Source organism: Schistocerca cancellata, chromosome 1 (assembly GCF_023864275.1).
Source record: "Schistocerca cancellata isolate TAMUIC-IGC-003103 chromosome 1, iqSchCanc2.1, whole genome shotgun sequence".
In the NCBI taxonomy this organism is placed as follows: Eukaryota; Metazoa; Arthropoda; class Insecta; order Orthoptera; family Acrididae; genus Schistocerca; species Schistocerca cancellata.
In genome coordinates, this window is record NC_064626.1 from 1,188,352,635 (window position 1) to 1,188,372,580 (window position 19,946).

A 19,946-nucleotide genomic window follows, 5' to 3' on the forward strand; every position below is an offset into this window, starting at 1 on the left:
AAGTCAATACATACTGCCATAAGTCAAAACTCATTATAAATGCTAATCGTAACCTTTCTTTTCAGATGCACAGGAAACTTGGTTTTCAAAATTTTGTTTACCTCAGCAAAAGAAGTTCAGGCCGTTAATATTCTTTCTGTTTATTTCTTTAACTGTCCATTCAGTCACTGACTTAACCGGCCTGTCAGACAGCGGTGTACTGCAGCTGATTACAAAACAAATTTCATATTCGTTCACCAGAACAAAAGGAATTAAGAGAAAAAGACCACGCATCTCTTTTCTGACGTCCAGTTTTGCTCTCTTTCAAATACAGTTTTGTAATTATGCATCTGTCACAAGTGCCAGATTCATCTGCATTTATATCTAAGGATCCAATTACAGTATTTTAACGTCTGTTATGAAAATACTGATGCGAGTTCATTAATTTCTATACCGAAAGTAGACGAAGTGTCATTGTCATTCACACCTCTACAAAGTGAAAGGAGAAACAAATAATTTTGCAACAGAAATTTAGATGAGTAACCTTTCAATCGCAGTTTTCCATCCTATGCTGAAAATGATTGCTCTCCTTACAGTAAACTAGTCACAGCTCCCAGCATCCTGCCCTTTCGTAGTTTTTTATTAAAATGTTTTAGGCAACCGGACTGTTGTGTTGGTGATCTTAACTGTATCGATCACACCCGGTTTGTATAGTTAAAGACCACGACCTTCAGGTTGGGGCACCTCTTACTTTATATTTCCTGACGTATTAGCGTTGGGTCAATCTGCAGTAGTGTGAACCCTGAAGAAACTTTCTTAGGCCAATATCGTTAGTAAAGCATTTATTAGATTTAGGTAATCAGCTTCCGCAATACTTTCTTGCCATCTTTGCAGTAGGATAAAAAACTAAACTGTCAGAATAAATAGTTAACTGGCATGATATAACATTGTACACAACTATTTTCATTTGTCACAATTTAAGGAAAAACAACCTTCCTTATGCATTATAACGTCTCATCACCTTTTTCCTTAGTACTGCAATTGGCGTTACACCACATATATATCACCGTCTTGAAATCCACTAGAAATCTTCATGTCTAACATAAAAGAAATAATATATATAAACATTTTACTAATGTGCCGAATACGAGTGCTCACACATAACAACCGACTGATAGGACTCGACGTAAACATTCTGTCACATAAGCCTACCACACGGCACTAGTGTGGTGTGACTTGATAATACCGTCTTCTGTTGTACAAAAGCACTGATATATTATTCCATATAATTGCTTTATGTTAAATAAAATCCAAGCCAAGTCGGAGAACACAGTAATTTCGACACTATCTTCCAAAAAAAATTTTTATAAAATAACATATTTTGAAAATTTATACAAAACTAGAACGCATTTGGTTTAGGTCCTTTATGTAAATGTAACAGTAACAGGCTTGAATCTACAACTTTATTTTATCGAAGACTACATCGATATCTAAGGGTACAATTATACTGTATATGTCATAATTAAAATTAACACAGAATACATCTGATTTATTTTCACGCAACAAATGCACAGATTTTGCACTTACTGTAGTATCGTATGTAATTTTACTCTCGAAAATGAATCATGTTTTACCAAGCTTTTTTATTACAACATGTCATCTGATGACTACCTGACTTAAGTACAAATCATATATGGATTTGAAAGGAGAACCATCATAATTTCCATCATGTACACACATTAAATTCATAATCTATGACGAATACCATTAATCAAAGTCTATATGGTGCGCTTATGTCATTATGAAAGTAATCTAACATTCAGACACATCTGACTCATCTCTCAATGTCTAGATGAAATCTAGTAGAAATTTTTTTTTAAACCGGACACACAGTTAAAACCAAATGTATGTGGTTTAGGCTATCTACATAGACATAATATAGAATAGTATGTAACTGAACCCATTGTGGTGTCCCAGTCATATATAAATATTCCCCGCGTATATACAAATGAATGACAGCGTGAAGTACACGTAAAATAAATAATACTTATCATCATCATCATCATCATCATTTAAGACTGATTATGCCTTTCAGCGTTCAGTCTGGAGCATAGCCCCCCTTATACAGTTCCTCCATGATCCCCTATTCAGTGCTAACATTGGTGCCTCTTCTGATGTTAAACCTATTACTTCAAAATCATTCTTAACCGAATCCAGGTACCTTCTCCTCGGTCTGCCCCGACTCCTCCTACCCTCTACTGCTGAATCCATGAGTCTCTTGGGTAACCTTGCTTCTCCCATGCGTGTAACATGACCCCAGCATCTAAGCCTGTTCGCCCTGACTGCTACATCTACATCTATTGCCAGTTTTTCTTTGATTTCCTCATTGTGGACACCCTCCTGCCATTGTTCCCATCTACTAGTACCTGCAATCATCCTAGCTACTTTCATATCCGTAACCTCAACCTTGTTGGTAAGGTAACCTGAATCCACCCAGCTTTCGCTCCCATACAACAAAGTTGGTCGAAAGATTGAACGGTGCACAGATAACTTAGTCTTGGTACTGACTTCCTTCTTGCAGAAGAGAGTAGATCGTAGCTGAGCGCTCACTGCATTAGCTTTGCTACACCTCGCTTCCAGTTCTTTCACTATGTTGCCATCCTGTGAGAATATGCATCCTAAGTACTTGAAACCGTCCACCTGTTCTAACTTTGTTCCTCCTATTTGGCACTCAATCCGTTTACATTTCTTTCCCACTGACATTACTTTCGTTTTGGAGATGCTTATCTTCATACCATAGTCCTTACATTTCTGATCTAGCTCTGAAATATTACTTTGCAAACTTTCAATCGAATCTGCCATCACAACTAAGTCATCCGCATATGCAAGACTGCTTATTTTGTCTTCACATATCCTAATCTCACCCAGCCAGTTTATTGTTTTCATCATATGATCCATAAATAGTATGAACAACAGTGGAGACAGGTTGCAGCCTTGTCTTACCCCTGAAACTACTCTGAACCATGAACTCAATTTACCGTCAACTCTAACTGCTGCCTGACTATCCATGTAAAGACCTTTAATTGCTTGCAAAAGTTTGCCTCCTATTCCATAATCTTGTAGAACAGACAATAACTTCCTCCTAGGAACCCGGTCATATGCCTTTTCTAAATCTATAAAGCATAGATACAATTCCCTGTTCCACTCATTACACTTCTCCATTATTTGCCGTAAGCTAAAGATCTGGTCCTGACAACCTCTAAGAGGCCTAAACCCACACTGATTTTCATCCAATTGGTCCTCAACTAATACTCGCACTTTCCTTTCAACAATACCTGCGAAGATTTTGCCCACAACGCTGATTAAAGAGATACCTCTGTAGTTGTTACAATCTTTTCTGTTTCCATGTTTAAAGATTGGTGTGATTACTGCTTTTGTCCAGTCTGATGGAACCTGTCCCGACTCCCAGGCCATTTCAATTATCCTGTGTAGCCATTTAAGACCTGAAATTCCACTGTATTTGATGAGTTCAGACTTAATTTCATCCACCCCAGCCGCTTTATTGCACTGCAATCTATTGACCATTTTTTCCACTTCCTCAAATGTGATCCTATTTCCATCATTCCTATCCCATTCTACCTCGAAATCTGAAACATTACTGCTCGCATTTTCACCTACATTGAGCAACTCTTCAAAATATTCCCTCCATCTGCCCAAGGCATCCACAGGATTCACCAGCAGTTTTCCTGACCTGTCCAAAATACTTGTCATTTCCTTCTTACCTCCCTTTCGAAGACTGCTAATTATACTCCAGAATGGTTTTCCAGCAGCTTGACCCATAATCTCCAACCTGTTTCCAAAGTCTTCCCAAGATTTCTTCTTGGATGCTACAATTATCTGTTTGGCTTTTTTTCTTTCTTCAACATAACTTTCTCTATCTACCTGGGTTCTGGTATGTAGCCATTTTTGATACGCCTTCTTTTTCCTTTTACAGGCTGCCTTGACTGTATCATTCCACCAAGCTGTTTGCTTCATCCTACTTTTACACACTACTGTTCCAAGACATTCTTTAGCCACTTCTAGTACTGTGTCCCTGTACCTTGTCCATTCCTTTTCCAATGACTGTAATTGACTACATTCAACTGACTGGTACCTTTCTGAGATCGCTGTTATGTACTTGTGCCTGATTTCCTTATCCTGAAGTTTCTCCACTCTTATCCTCCTACATATCGATCTGACCTCCTGCACTTTCGGCCTCACAATCCCAATTTCACTGCAGATTAAATAATGATCAGTGTCATCAAAGAATCCCCTTAATACACGTGTGTCCCTCACAGCCTTCCTGAGTTCCTGATCTGTTATTATATAGTCAATGACAGATCTGGTTCCCCTGCCTTCCCAAGTATACTGGTGAATGTTCTTATGTTTTAAAAAGGAGTTTGTGATTACTAAGCCCATACTGGAACAGAAATCCAAAAGTTGTTTCCCGTTCCTGTTGGCCTCCATATCCTCTCCAAATTTACCCATAACCTTTTCATACCCTTCTGTTCGATTTCCAATCCTGGCGTTAAAATCACCCATGAGCAGAACACTGTCCTTGTCCTTTACTCTAACAACTACATCACTGAGTGCCTCATAAAAACTATCCATCTTATCTTGATCTGTCCCTTCACAATGCGAATATACTGACACAATCCTAATTTTCTTGCTAGACACTGTCAAATCTATCCACATCAGTCGTTCGTTTACATACCTTATTGCAACTACGCTGGGTTCCATTTCTTTCCTGATGTAAAGCCCTACTCCCCATTGTGCTGTTCCTGCTTTGACTCCTGACAGGTAGACCTTGTATTCTCCCACTTCCTCTTCTTTCTCACCTCTTACCCGAATGTCACTAACAGCTAAAACGTCCAGCCCCATCTTACTTGCAGCCTCTGCCAGCTCTACCTTCTTCCCAGAGTAGCCCCCATTGATATTAATAGCTCCCCATCTTATTACCATTTGTTTGCCGAGTCGTATCTTAGGAGTCCCTGGTTTGTCAGTTAGAGGTGGGACTCCGTCACCTCCAAAGGTCCGAGGCATTTTGCTCTGATTATTGCCAGCATCATATTTAAAGTACCAGGGAAGCAGGTTGCTAGCCTTACTTGCCCCGAGTCCCATTGGGTTTTACCCCTAACGGCTGAGGGACTAACCGGTGGATTTGGTAGTCTTTGCCGTATGAGCACAAAGGTGACCACGACTCAGAATATGTCCGAGATGCCCAGCCTTATTCCAAAGTAACTGGTATCCCGACTGTCGGGACCACTTACTTGGCCACTCATACGTTGCCCGTGGTTCATGAACTAGGACATGACCACAGGAACCCACACCATGAACCACTTAATTTTCTGAAAATGTATCTTCTGTCAAAGACAGCAATATATCAACCTTGTTATTAGTATCTATTATAAAAACAAAGATGCTACTGAAACCATTGTAAATACAATGGACCAATGTTAAAAAATGCTCTCTTATGATGAAGCCTCGTAGACGATTAGGTCTCAGTCTGATTTGCGTGTGTAGACTCGAAAGTCCATTCATAGTATAAAAATATATTGTTGCATTACGACTACGTCATTTGAAGACCCTCTATTATTTTAGATAAAAAGGAAAGATAAATTTCATTCGGTGCAAGTGAGATAATTAAATACAGAATCTTTTCATTTGGTTCACATTTATTTCTAAAATTAATTTTGTATGTAGTTACAATTTACATATTACATTAATTAGAACCAACAATCATTTACTTTTCTTGAAGTCCAATAAGAGTTCTGAGTGCAGTTATTTTGAAAGTAAACTTCTATTCTTTTCACGGTCAGTACCAAACAAATTATTTCAAAACTGGTTCAAATGGATCTGAGCACTATTGGACTGAACTTCTGAGGTCATCAGTCCCCTAGAACTTAGAACTACTTAAACCTAACTAACCTAAGGACATCACACACATCCATGCCCGAGGCAGGATTCGAACCTGCGACCGTAGCGGTCACACGGTTCCAGACTGTAGCGCCTAGAACCGCTCGGACCCTCCGGCCGGCCAAATTGTTTCTGAGTGAACTGTGTACCGCAGTTATTTTGGCAGTTTTTAAATAAATGAAACTGAATGATATTATGATTATTATTATTATTATTCTTGACATTCACGAAATATATAATTTTGTCCCAGTTTTTTTACATGATTACCACCGAAGACACGGTTCAAGTAAATAGTCTTACATAACATTTAATGTTCTTGATTGTCAGGTTAAGAACATAAAGTCAATTACTCATAATCACAGGCGGTAACGTTAAACTATTACTATCCAAGAACAGCTTCGAAATAGAAGTGTCCTTTCTTCTACGTCACGAGAGAGTTAACGCAAATCAAATGTAACTTCTTTTTGTCACAGTCAAAGGGAAGAAACTACACTTTCTACAGTGCCTTATGTAATATCAGTATCAAGTAAAAGGATGATATACAGGGTGTTACAAAAAGGTACGACCAAACTTTCAGGAAACATTCCTCACACACAAAGAAAGAAAATATGTTATGTGGACATGTGTCCGGAAACGCTTACTTTCCATGTTAGAGCTCATTTTATTACTTCTCTTCAAATCATATTAATCATGGAATGGAAACACACTGCAACAAAACGTACCAGCGTGACTTCAAACACTTTGTTACAGTAAATGTTCAAAATGTCCTCCGTTAGCGAGGATACATGCATGCACCCTCCGTCGCACGGAATCCGTGATGCGCTAATGCAGCCCTGGAGAATGGCGTATTGTATCACGGCCGTCCACAATACGAGCACGAAGAGTCTCTACATTTGGTACCGGGGCTGCGTAGACAAGAGCTTTCAAATGCCCCCATAAATGAAAGTCAAGAGAGTTGAGGTCAGGAGAGCGTGGAGGCCATGGAATTGGTCCGCCTCTACCAATCCATCGGTCACCGACTCTGTAGTTAAGAAGCGTACGAACACTTCGACTGAAAAGTGCAGGAGCTCCATCGTGCATGAACCACATGCTGTGTCGTACTTGTAAAGGCACATGTTCTAGCAGCACAGGTAGAGTATCCCGTATGAAATCATCATAACGTGCTCCATTGAGCGTAGGTGGAAGAACATGGGGCCCAATCAAGACATCACCAACAATGCCTGCTCAAACGTTCACAGAAAATCTGTGTTGATGACGTGATTGCACAATTGCGTGCCGGTTCTCGTCAGCCCACACATGTTCATTGTGAAAATTTACAATTTGATCACGTTGGAATGAAGCCTCATCCGTAAAGAGAACATTTCCACTGAAAAGAGGATTGACACATTGTTGGAAGAACCATTCGCAGAAGTGTACAAATGGAGGCCAATCAGCTGCTGATAGTGCCTGCACACGCTGTACATGGTACGGAAACAACTGGTTCTCCCGTAGCACTCTCCATACAGTGACGTGGTCAACGTTGCCTTGTACAGCAGCAACTTCTCTGACGCTGACATTAGGGTTATCGTCAACTGCACGAAGAATTGTCTCGTCCATTGGAGGTTTCCTCGTCGTTCTAGGTCTTCCCCAGTCGCGAGTCATAGGCTGGAATGTTCCGTGCTCCCTAAGACGCCGATCAATTACTTCGAACGCCTTCCTGTCGGGACACCTTCGTTCTGGAAATCTGTCTCGATACAAACGTACCGCGCCACGGCTATTGCCCCGTGCTAATCCATGCATCAAATGAGCATCTGCCAACTCCGCATTTGTGAACATTGCACTGACTGCAAAACCACGTTCGTGATGAACACTAACCTGTTGATGCTACGTACTGATGTGCTTGATGCTAGTACTGTAGAGCAATGAGTCGCATGTCAACACAATCCCCGAAGTCAACATTACCTTCCTTCAATTGGGCCAACTGGCGGTGAATCGAGGAAGTACAGTACATACTGACGAAACTAAAATGAGCTCTAATATGGAAATTAAGCGTTTCCGGACACATGTCCACATAACATCTATTCTTTATTTGTGTGTTAGGAATGTTTCCTGAAAGTTTGGCCGTACCTTTTTGTAACACCCTGTATTAATACACCTTAAAACGTCACCTCATGTCTGGATGATTACTGTTTTGAATGCCAACGGTTTTCATACACCATATTAGACACGGTTAGATGACTTTAGTGTTTCCATACTTTCTTCACCCACTGTACACCTTGCGTGCAGCTGTAGTTGGCTCCATTACATCGCGACGATTGCCCTCTGGTCGCAGGCGGGTCTGCACGGCCTGACGGGCCACATCGAGTTCACGGAGGGGAAGCGTAGCAACTTCAAGCTGGACCTGCTGAAGCTGAAGCGCGAGCAGCTGCGCTCCGTCGGCTTCTGGAGCCCCGCCGGCGGCGTCAACATTACCGACCCCAGCGCCTTCTACGAGACCAGCGTCAACAACATCACCCTCGTCGTCATGACCAGGGAGGTAAGCGCTCCGCCCGCTTCTTGCCACCTGCGTGACTGCGTAAGGTACAGCTACTCGGGAAAAAAGATTCATAACGAGCTCGTTTAGTTCAGTAAGCAAACATTTCGTGGCTGATAGAGATAAATTATTAACAGCAGTGAAACGTCGCCTTAGAACAATTATACAAGACTGTGCTTAAACTGACACACAATATTTTTAGCGCAACGCAATCTGACTTTCAAAAATCCCTACAAAAGAATGGCCCTGACTAACATTAACCTGTACCTTTCACAAATCACTTACCTCACCAAAAATCTTCGTTACTCGAACTACTGCAATACAGCAAGCGCCACTACTACCAGCTAAATAAAAGATTCAAACTACTGAAGGCACTAACTACTGATAGGCATAGTTAGCAAATGAAAGATTTTAATAGAGAACAAACAATGTATTTACCTTAATGATCATAATATATATATAGCAGTTCATGCCAACCACTCTTACAAATTTTACAACTCCGCCATCTCTCTCCCCACATCCACCACTGCTGGCGGCTCACCTCCAACTGTGCAACGCTACGCGCTGTTCACGTCCAGCTGCCCAACACTACAATGGCAGACAACAATGCAAACTAGCCACAGACTGCACACAGCACAGCCAGTGATTTTCATACAGAGAGCGCTACGTGGCGGCGGCGTTACCAATAGAAGAACCTAAACAGCCTACTTACAGCAGTAGTAATGAACAGTGGGAAAAATTTGACGGATACACACAAGACACATGAACTTAAGACGTGTGGAGCGTTTTATGTAAAACAGAAAGAGTTTTCGTCAATGAAAAATAGAAAAAAAACAGCGCAAAATGGGTGCGAACCGAAACGGTTGATCACCAGATTCAGCAGATACTTTGGACATATCTCACTTTTCTAACAGTTCTCAGGACGGATAGGATGCGATGAACAACGGAATACTACAACCCTACGGCTTTGCACACTCGGTTTGATTTTCACAGAAGCAAAATCGAAGTGAAGAGATGAATCAATGAATGCGTGCGCTTGCGAGCGTGTGTGTGTGAGTGTTGTGTGTGTCTGTGTATCTGTGTGTGTGTGTGTGTGTGTGTGTGTGTGTGTGTATGTGTGTGTGTGTGTGATGGGGGGGGGGGGGGGGGGAGTAGGATCCTCGCGCACACAAACAAGGAAATTCAGTATTACACCAGGATTGTGTTATAAGGCCGTTACTGTTTACAAGAAACACGGTGGACAAAAATAACCTGATGATAAGATCAGAGCATGATAGGGGACGCCGAATAGACCAAATTTTTCCAGAGTACAAGAAGTCGGAAATGAGGGGCTGTGGCCATAGTAAGACAGACAATCAGCAATGAAGTTTAGTTAGAAGTTAGCCCGTTAACCGAACGTGTCCGAATGTGTCTGTGGTGCGATTTTGTGTGGCTAAGCTGCTGCTGTGAATGGTAAATAATTACTCCTATCGTCACTGTATAATATTCATTTACCAAGACGCTCTAATCGTTACTGTATTTCAACTGGTGTATCTCAATTTTACTTTCCACAGCTTTTGATTAATCAGCATTAATTTTTCAAAATTTTAAATACTGCATCATTCTACGTGATATCAGATTATTTAAAAAATTTGTTCTTAAACTGTTCTTTGTTATCTTCTATTGTATTCAGATTTTTCATAATAAATTACAGTTTATTTAATTTTTAGTTTTAGTAATTTCATTAGAAAAGCACGCCTGGTACACAAAGATGCCCTGCTCTTTATTGACTAGAGTAGGCAGGCAAAGCTAAGGCTCTGGAGTGTAAAATTTTTGGCAAACCAGAGAAATTATATGCCGTAGACTCAAAAGATCTTGCGTGAATAGCTTGTAGACAACAACAACGTATTGCTTCCATCTCGACATATAACACTGAAGTTGATGAAGCAGATTTAAGGGTTTTCTTGCAAGATGGACTCAGTTTTAAATACATTTATTTGAAATTTCGCTTCATGAGTTGAGAAAAACTGAAGCCTTGATTTTCGTTGGTCCTCAAATTTAAAAATTTATGAAGGATTATGAATTCGAGAGTACAGTGAATGCGCTGCCTTCAAGTCTAATACTAAAAACTTTATACGGAGTGAAAAATACCCTAAATACAACAGCAGTCTCAAAACATTGATGGGAAATTTGAAGAAGTTAGGTGATAGCGTGAGTATAGAAGTCAGCTTCTTACACTCAGATACTATTTCCCAGAAATTCTGGGACATTAGAGAGAAGAGCAAGGAGTATGCTTCCATTAGGATTTTAAGAACATAGGAAGAGGTACTAGGAACCATGGAATGAGAGTATGATGCGTATAGCATATCTGGCCAGCGTCCCCTTCCAGGAAGTTCGACCGCCCAATGCAAGTCTTTCCAAGTTAGGCTACTTACGCGAATTACGCGTCACTGATGGTGGAATGATGATCGAGACAACACAAACACACACAGCCAGTCCCCATCGGGGAAAATCTTCAAGCCGGCCGGAAATCGAACCCGTGGCCCCACAATCGAAAGTCGGCGACACTACCCACAAGAGCACAAGCTGGTGACCATTGTTGGATGTTCAGGAGGAACGGCTACGATAAAGATTATGCCAGGATATAAAATAAATAGAAATTCGAATATTAACTCTAACAACGTACTCGTAATTCTACTAACAAGGTTACGTCATCAACGTACCTCATATTTTAAGGAGAAAAAGCACGCATACTTCCATCAGGAATTTAAGAACGTGGGGAAGAGGTAGCAGGAACCATTCCCGGGAGTTCGGCCGCCCGATGCAAGTCTTTCCAGGTGAGGCCACTTAGACGAATTACGCGTCGCTGATAGTGGAATGATGATAGAGACAACACAAACACACACAGCCAGTCCCGAGCAGGAAACATCTTCGAGCCGGCCAGAAATCGAACCCGTGACCCCATGATCGAAAGTCGGCAACATTACCCAGAAGAGCACGAGATGGTGACCATTGTTGGATGTTCAGGAGGAACAGCTTCGATGGAGATTATGCCAGGATATAAAAGAAATAGAAAGACGAATATTAACTCTAACAGCGTACTCGTAATGCTGCTAACAAGGATACATCATCAACTTACCTCATATTTTAAGCAGAAAAATCACACATGCACGATATTAATCACAGAAATAGATCCCGTTCGAAAATTTGGGACGTGCGTCTGACAGCACACAGTTTTCACCGCAGTGGTTGTTTGTCACTCTGCGCCACTGCAGCAGTTTAATGCCTGAGAACGAACTAGTGTAGAATGGAATGTGTGAGTGAGAGGTTTACGAAAAAGTGTTTTAACACTGGTAAAATGTTTTGTCCATTGCGTCAAAGTGCGCGGTATCTAGCATGTATCTGACGCCAGAGACCTTTTTATTCCGAAAAATATTATTTTGAGATCCACAAATGCTGGGTGAATGAATGAACGAATGAGTGTGTCATTAAAGAAGTAGAGTAGCGTTATTCAATTATTAACATCACTGTTGTGCGTTAGTTTGTTTGTGCTTTAAAGCTGGCGTTGTTAAAGTGAAGAACATTTGCAGGAGATGCGCTACTCTTCAACATGATTGGCATGATTAAAACGTAAATCAAAGTTCATTAACTTCATTTCATAATAATTCTTCAGTTGCTAAAGTTCATTCACTTTGATTTTGAGGTGTATATATAGCTGCAGAATATCAATACGAGAATACTGTTAATACAATATTGAACATGTTCATATTGATTTTTGGCGTAGAATTGCGTGTTCTCGAACAATATTCCATTACACGTTAGACAGATGTGACGACCATATCCCTCCTGTTCCCTCACCTTCGACATGCCGCCGACAGGATAAATCTGGTTGCCGCTCTTCTGTATTCTAATCCGCGTTGAGGCATTACACGGCTGCAGTAGGGCCTATCGAGTACTTTTTAAGACAAGAAGACAAACAACAAATGTGTGCGAAAGTTTAAACGCTGTCCTTTCACTTCAGAACTGCGCACTATCACAATTATGCCCAAAATTTTCGATTGGAGGGTCATGTTAGTGATGTTTCCTCGTAAGAAAAATGTTTGTAGTGGTTTTACCAACTGCCCAAACAATTTAAGAATAATTGTAAAAATATTAACATTGTTTCAAAGTTTAAATTTGTGCTTTATAACATTAACTGAATTTTCCATCAATGATTAGTATAACATGATAATAATAATAAAAAGGGAAAACACATCCTAATGTTCAGTAAAATTATATTTATTTGGTCATGAATCGTCTTTCGGCTGCTCAGCGCATCTTCATGTGACAACTGAAAGTCGCAAACACTGATAAACATGAAGAGCGACTTTGTACGAATAATATTAAGTCGCACTTCATGTTTACCTGTGTTTCCCGCAATAGTACGATCAAGCCAATCATGACGCTATTTCGATATCAAATTGGTAAGCTACTTAATTAAATGGATCAATTAAACTACCGCCCTTAATTTATTGTTACCCTAATTTATTTATTACTCCTTGAGGAAAAGCCATCCTTCTGCAAAACCCCCAAACCCTCCACCTCGTCCACCCACATCACTCTGGGATAAGCGACACAATTCTTGTCACCACTCCCCAATTCAGATCTCAGCCACTTTTCCCCTCCTGGGAAATCACCCCAGTCTTCCCATCACTTCTGGACATTGTGGGAAAAAGATTCAATTTGTACCGAACTGCTGGAACGAAGAAATCTCACAACACAAAATTCAAATCAATGTCAATTGATATAATAATATGTTATTCAACCCAATTTGCATATTCTTAATTTAATCAGTTTATGGGAGACAGGGCCCCTTCCCATCCCTGCCCCACTTTCCCCTCCTATCTCAAACTTGTAAACTGGTGGGAAAAAGACTCATTCTGTGCTCAGCTGCTGAACTGGGAGGATCTCATGTTACGAAATACGTAATAAATTCTAGCAATATATTACTTCCAGAATGAGATTTTCACTCTGCAGCGGAGTGTGCGCTGATATGAAACTTCCTGGCAAATTAAAACTGTGTGCCCGACCGAGACTCGAACTCGGGACCTTTGCCTTTCGCGGGCAAGTGCTCCACCAACTGAGCTACCGAAGCACGACTCACGCCCGGTGCTCACAGCCTTACTTCTGCCAGTACCTCGTCTCCTACCTTCCAAACTTTACAGAAGCTCTCCTGCGAAACTTGCAGAACTAGCACTCCTGAAAGAAAGGATACTGCGGAGACATGGCTTAGCCACAGCCTGGGGGATGTTTCCAGAATCGGGCACACAGTTTTAATCTGCCAGGAAGTTTCATATCAGCGCACACTCCGCTGCAGAGTGAAAATCTCATTCTGGAAACATCCCCCAGGCTGTGGCTAAGCCATGTCTCCGCAGTATCCTTTCTTTCAGGAGTGCTAGTTCTGCAAGTTTCGCAGGAGAGCTTCTGTAAAGTTTGGAAGGTAGGAGACGAGGTACTGGCAGAAGTAAGGCTGTGAGCACCGGGCGTGAGTGGTGCTTCGGTAGCTCAGTTGGTGGAGCACTTGCCCGCGAAAGGCAAAGGTCCCGAGTTCGAGTCTCGGTCGGGCACACAGTTTTAATCTGCCAGGAAGTTTCAATATATTACTTGTTTAAACTTTAATTAAAATGATTAATTAAATTGGTGGGAAATGCCGGGCTGTGGAACTCTTTATTTGGGTGTGAAAAATAGCCCACTTTTATGACGTCACAACTGCGATATCAAAAACGAAGGAAATGATACATTTGCACTACACTATCAAATTAATAGTTTAACAGTTTACAGGGAACAGGATAGGGAAAATATACGGTGGATGTAACTCAAACAGATTGCTTAATGCTCTCACCACCACTTCATGATGATTCTTCTTCATAATGACACATATTTTGAACGTTTGCACACACACATTTTGCAAATCAAGTAATTAAATTTCTGCAACAAATACATCAAAGCGCTAAATATATCCAAGGTCTTTTATGTAACAACGTTTGAGAGCAGGTGCACCCTCCTGCACCACAACGTTTCCACTTAACATATCTGGCGGGAAAAAAAAACGCACTCGCAAACGCGAAGCGCGCAATGTACCAGCCACAGGAGTGCTGGGAGCTGCATCCGCACTGTCTAGGAGAAGGCTAGAGACTGCACCTCCATGGGCCACACGGGCAGTTCTGCGCCCACGGTCGTGGGCAAGAACTGACTACACTGAAACGCCAAAGATGCTGGTATAGGCATGCGTATTCAAATACAGAGATATTTAAACAGGCAGAATACGGCGCTGCGGTCGGCAACACCTGTATAAGACAACAAGAGAGTGGTGCAGTTGTTAGATCGGTTACCGCTGCTACAATGGCAGGTCATCAAGATTTAAATGAGTGTGAACATGGTATTACAGTCGGCGCACGAACGATAGGACACAGCATCTGTGACGTAGTGATGAAGCGGGGATTTTCCCGTACGACCAATCCACGAATGTACCATGAATATCAGGAAAACGGTAAAACATCAAATCTACGACATTGCTGCGGCCGGGAAAAGATCATGCAGGAATGGAACCGATGACGACTGAAGAAAGTCGTTCAAAGTGACAAATTGTGAAACATTTCAATGCTGACCCTCCAAAAAGTGTCAGGTTGCGAACCATTCAACGAAACCTCATCAATATGGGTTTTCGAAGGCGAAGGCCCACTCGTGTACCCTTCATGACTGCACGACACAAAGCTTTACTTCTCGCCTGGGCCTGTCTACACCAACATTGGACTGTTGACTAGAAACATGTTGCCTGGTCGGACGAGTCTCGTTTCATATTGTATCGAGCGGCCGGACCTGTATGGGTATGGAGACAACCTCATGAATCCACGGACCCCACATGCCAGCAGCTAACTGTTCAAGCTGGTGGAAGCTCTGTAATGGTGTGGGGCATGTGAGGTTGGAGTGATATGGGATCGCTGATACGTCTAGATACGACTCTGACAGGTGACACACACGCACGTAGGCATCTTGTCTGATCAGCTGCATTCATTCATTCATTCATACCCATTGTGCGTTTTAACTAACTTGGGAAATTCCAGTAGGACAATGCGACACCCCACACGTCCAGAATTGCTACAGAGTGGCTCCAGTAACACTCTTCTGATTTTAAACACTTCCGTTGGCCACCAGACTCCCCAGATATGATCATTATTGAGCACATCTGGGATGCCTTGCAATGTGCTCTTCAGAAGAGATCTCCCTCGTTCTCTTACGGATTTATGGACAGCTCTGCAGGGTTCATGGTGTCAGCTCCCTCCAGCACTACTATAAGGCAGTTGAGTCCATCCCATGTTGTGTTGCGGCACTTCTGGATGCTCGGAGGGGCCCTACGCTATGTTAGGCAGGTGTACCAGTTTCTTTCGCTCTTCAGTGTAGAGTGGAGTCTATATGCATGTGAATGGCATTGAAGACTGTAATGATACCTGTCTCGCCAATCTCCAGATGGGGGACGGGACATGGAAAGTTGCAGAGGGGAGGGAGAGGAGCCCTCCCTCCCACAAATTCATAAAATAAAGAATATGCAAATTGAATTGGACAATATATTAGATGGCCGCAGTGGCCGAGCGGTTCTAGGCGTTTCAGTCCGGAATCACGCCGCTGCTACGGTCGCAGGTTCGAACCCTGCTTCGGGAATGGATGTGTGTGATGTCCTTAGGTTACTTAGGTTTATGTAGTTCTAAGCCTAGGGTATTGATGACCTCAGATGTTAATTCCTATAGTGCTTAGAGCCCTTTGAACCATTTTGAATAATATATTACTATGTCAACTAACATCGATTTGAATTTCATGTCGTGAGATCCTTCCTCTCCAGCAGCTCTGCACGTATTGGGTCTTTTTCCCATCAATTTCCAGATCTGAGAGGGGAATGAGAAAGTGGGGAAGGGGGGGGGGGGAGAAGCGCTGGGGGATTCCCAGGAGTGGAGAGGGGGGAAGTGGCAGGGAGTGACAAAAAACGTATCTCTTACCCCAGAGGGGTGTGGAAGAACGAGTTTGACAGGTAGTGGGTTTCTTAAAAGGATGGATTACCCCCATGGTGTCATAAATCAACCCTCAGAAGGTCAGAAACCAGTTAGCGTAACAGTAACTTAGGATGGTAGTTTGATTAGCCAATTAATCCGCATATTAATTTGATATCAAATGTGGCCCGGGATCGGCTTTATCCTACTACCTGCGATATTCTTTTGTCACCTGAAGACATCCTGGGAAGCCAAAAGATGGTTCATGAATAAATAAATATAATTTTCCAGAATATTACGAAGTGTTTTCCTTTATAATATTACTTCTGCTTCAATAACTTAAACATTTAAAATACGAGATGTTATTTTGTGAAAAACACCAACTTGACAAGGAAATACGACTAATTTCCGAAATTGGAATCACAAATTGATCCTGGAATGCCTATATTTGGGAAATCATGTGACAAAAACTTTAAAAATACTGACAGTTTTATCTGTCTATGTTATCTACTCAGATAGATATGTATGTCCGCCTCTATTTATAGATTAGACGACTATAATTAATCACTCTACACTTATAATCATTTCGACCATTTGCAACTGAAAGTTTTACACTAAATCTTGTTAAATATGCAGCTGCGGCATCTCTCATGAGAGTATGTAACCTAGTATTTTTTATTCTGACAGAATATGTAAAGGGCCAAAATGTTGTGGAACACTCTACCAGTATTACGTTCCTGTCGCTCCTCCTGAAACAGACAAAGCACGGTGTACAAGAAGCAGGCGCAGCCTGGCTTCCACGGCTCCCGTAGTCTCGTTGCCAGCAAGCGGCGCGCTCGCGCTCGCGCATCGCTGAACGGCGCCCCTGTGTCGGCAGGAGAAGCCGTACGTGATGGTGAAGGAGGACCACAACCTGACGGGCAACGCGCGCTACGAGGGCTTCTGCATCGACCTGCTCAAGTGGATCGCTGCCCAGGTCGGCTTCCACTACGCCATCAAGCTCGTCCCCGACCACATGTACGGCGTCTACGACCCGGACACCAGGGAGTGGAACGGCATCGTGCGCGAGCTCATGGAGAAGGTGAGCACCAAACAAGTGTCTGCCACCTAAAAACACCCAGTCCCAGCTTCCACGAACAACAACAATTTGGTCTTCAGTGTTCTCCATAAAATTATTGACCGAATTTAAACTGCCTTCATAATTTACTCACTAATGGGTACAATCTTACGTTAAAGGTTTAACATATTAAATCAAGAATTACAGTTATGCACGGAGCACATTGCGCTCATGTGCGAGCGATCTAGATGCTTGTAAAACAATAAACTGGTAGCCAAGATCGCAGAAATTCTTTTTATTCCATGATAACCGGTTCCGGCGAAACTAAAGCCACCATCATCGGATCTAGGGAAGACAGAAATCATTATAAAAGTGGGCTTAGATTCCACTTATATAACATGTATACATGTAAATTCAGTTACATACCTTAGGACACATACAGGTTACAACATCAAGGCAAACAGTTAATAGTTCCCAGTGCTCAGATGGTTTCCGGCTTGAATCCCGAGCTGGCAAAAAAAAAAAAAAAAAAAAAAAAAAAAAAAAAAAAAAAAAAAACGGTAGAGCACTTGCCCGCAAGTCAAAGGTCCCGCTTTCGAGTCTCGGTCCGGCACACAGTTTTAATCTGCCAGGACGATTCACATTAATAGTTGCCTATAACACTCAGGCCTTACTAAATGGTCGTAAGTAGCACATATGCGTCCAAGAGAGATGACATTATAAATGTTAAATGTCTCCATCACATACAAGCGCAAGCTAGATACTACCGCAACTCCGGCTCTGTTCTTACACTACAGGCCGCGTCGCGACACGGCGCTAGCACTAGAGGCGCCAATGGATGTCACAGCCTCATAACAGGCTCTGCGTGTGTGGTAACACTACGCCATTAGGGCTTGTACATAATTCTAGAGATTACTGTATCACGTAAACATATACAAAACTTATGAAAGCTGCAGACCTACACAATTGCACAACAGCCTGCAAAACACGAGAAATATCGCCATCTGTCTGTGGGTTACCGCAAATGTGCAGTACGCTGAAACGTCACTGGAATCGAGCTCGCGGCCCAATGTACCTGTCGTGCAAACATCTGAGGGCTTTTCTCTGGCTATATTACCGCTGTGATTCTCCCCTCGCTACATGCAAAGGTCGTTGACTGCAACACAGAAATACAGGATTCGGTTTATGTAGAGGCTTTACTCTTTCTTGAAGCTGTTGTCAAATTTGTTGATTAATGTGGCTTTCTTGGACAAAAGTAGGTGGTAGCTCTTCTCCACCTCCGTGTCTGCCTATTTTATTTTATGGTCAGTCACCCAGACAGCATGATTCGCCACAGTTGATTTCCCCACCTGTCACCAACCTGCAGTTTTGTATGTGTTCTGTGATCCTGATGTTGGTGGATCGCCCAGTAAATCCAACATGGATTTTTAAAACATTACAAGATATGCTGTATATTCCAGGGGTCGCAAGTGGGTCCGTTCCGTCCTTTGACGAACAGAGATACTCTTGGATCTTGTTCATAGGTTTGTAAATAGTCTTTTCGCCATGTTTGCGCAATTTGTGACCTATTGTGTCTGTCACTCTGGGGATGTACGGCGGAAAAGCCGTACCCGACATTTCTTCTGCGGAAGTGTCACTTGCTCTAGCATTTTTTAACTAAAGCCGGCTATGTCTCTTTTTAAAATTTCTCTATTTATTACGTTTCGGCTACTGCCATTATCAGATATCATGAAGCTTAGAAGTAACGAAAGGTTTCTTGCCAGTACTGAAAACTATGCCTAACATAAATCCAGGAATTGTTTTTTAGTACTGACACAAAACTTTCTTTTATAGTTTCTAAGCGTTATGATATCTGATGATGGCCGTAGGCGAAATGTTGTAATAGGTAAAGAATTTGTAGTAAACGGTGTAGACGGTTACATCACAAAATACCCACAATGATCGCGGACTCATGCAGGAAATTCATTTCCGATATTACTATTAACATCGTGACTGTTAGGTTCCGTGACAGTTCTTAAACAGCTGATGGAGTACCCATTGCGTCTCAGACCGCATTGCAGCTCTTGCAACTCGCGTCCGAGGCGTTGCGGTTCACGTATTCGTCTTACGACCGTCGCGGCCGTATTAATCATTCCTTTTTTTCTTGCTCGGGTATGATTTGGTAGTATGTACATGTATCGGTCCATGTCTGCCTGTTTCCGATTCACGCTGTGTCCCATATTCCCACTATCCCTCGTAACCAGCACATATTGAAAGGGTGACAATTTGGTGCTTTCCTATTTATATATTAAATTTTATGTTGCCAAGGAGACTTTTCAGATATCTTAGGAAGTCACCGATCTGTTCCTCACTATGCATTCACACGAAGTGAGTGTCATCGATGTACCTGTGGCATGGTAGGGTCATACACCTAAGCTGAAGACGAAGATGCGAGCGGAACCTC

General features: G+C 42.1%; 1 protein-coding gene across 1 annotated transcript in view; it reads left to right on the top strand.

The window, feature by feature from the left end:
• Window positions 1-19,946, top strand: part of LOC126141399 (glutamate receptor ionotropic, kainate 2) — a 1,424,310-nt gene that overhangs the window by 1,153,426 nt on the left and 250,938 nt on the right. Inside the window, exons 8-9 of the mRNA XM_049915245.1 lie at window positions 8,246-8,449; window positions 17,324-17,527. Coding sequence (XP_049771202.1) covers window positions 8,246-8,449; window positions 17,324-17,527 — 408 coding nt within the window. The remainder of the gene's footprint in view (window positions 1-8,245; window positions 8,450-17,323; window positions 17,528-19,946) is intronic.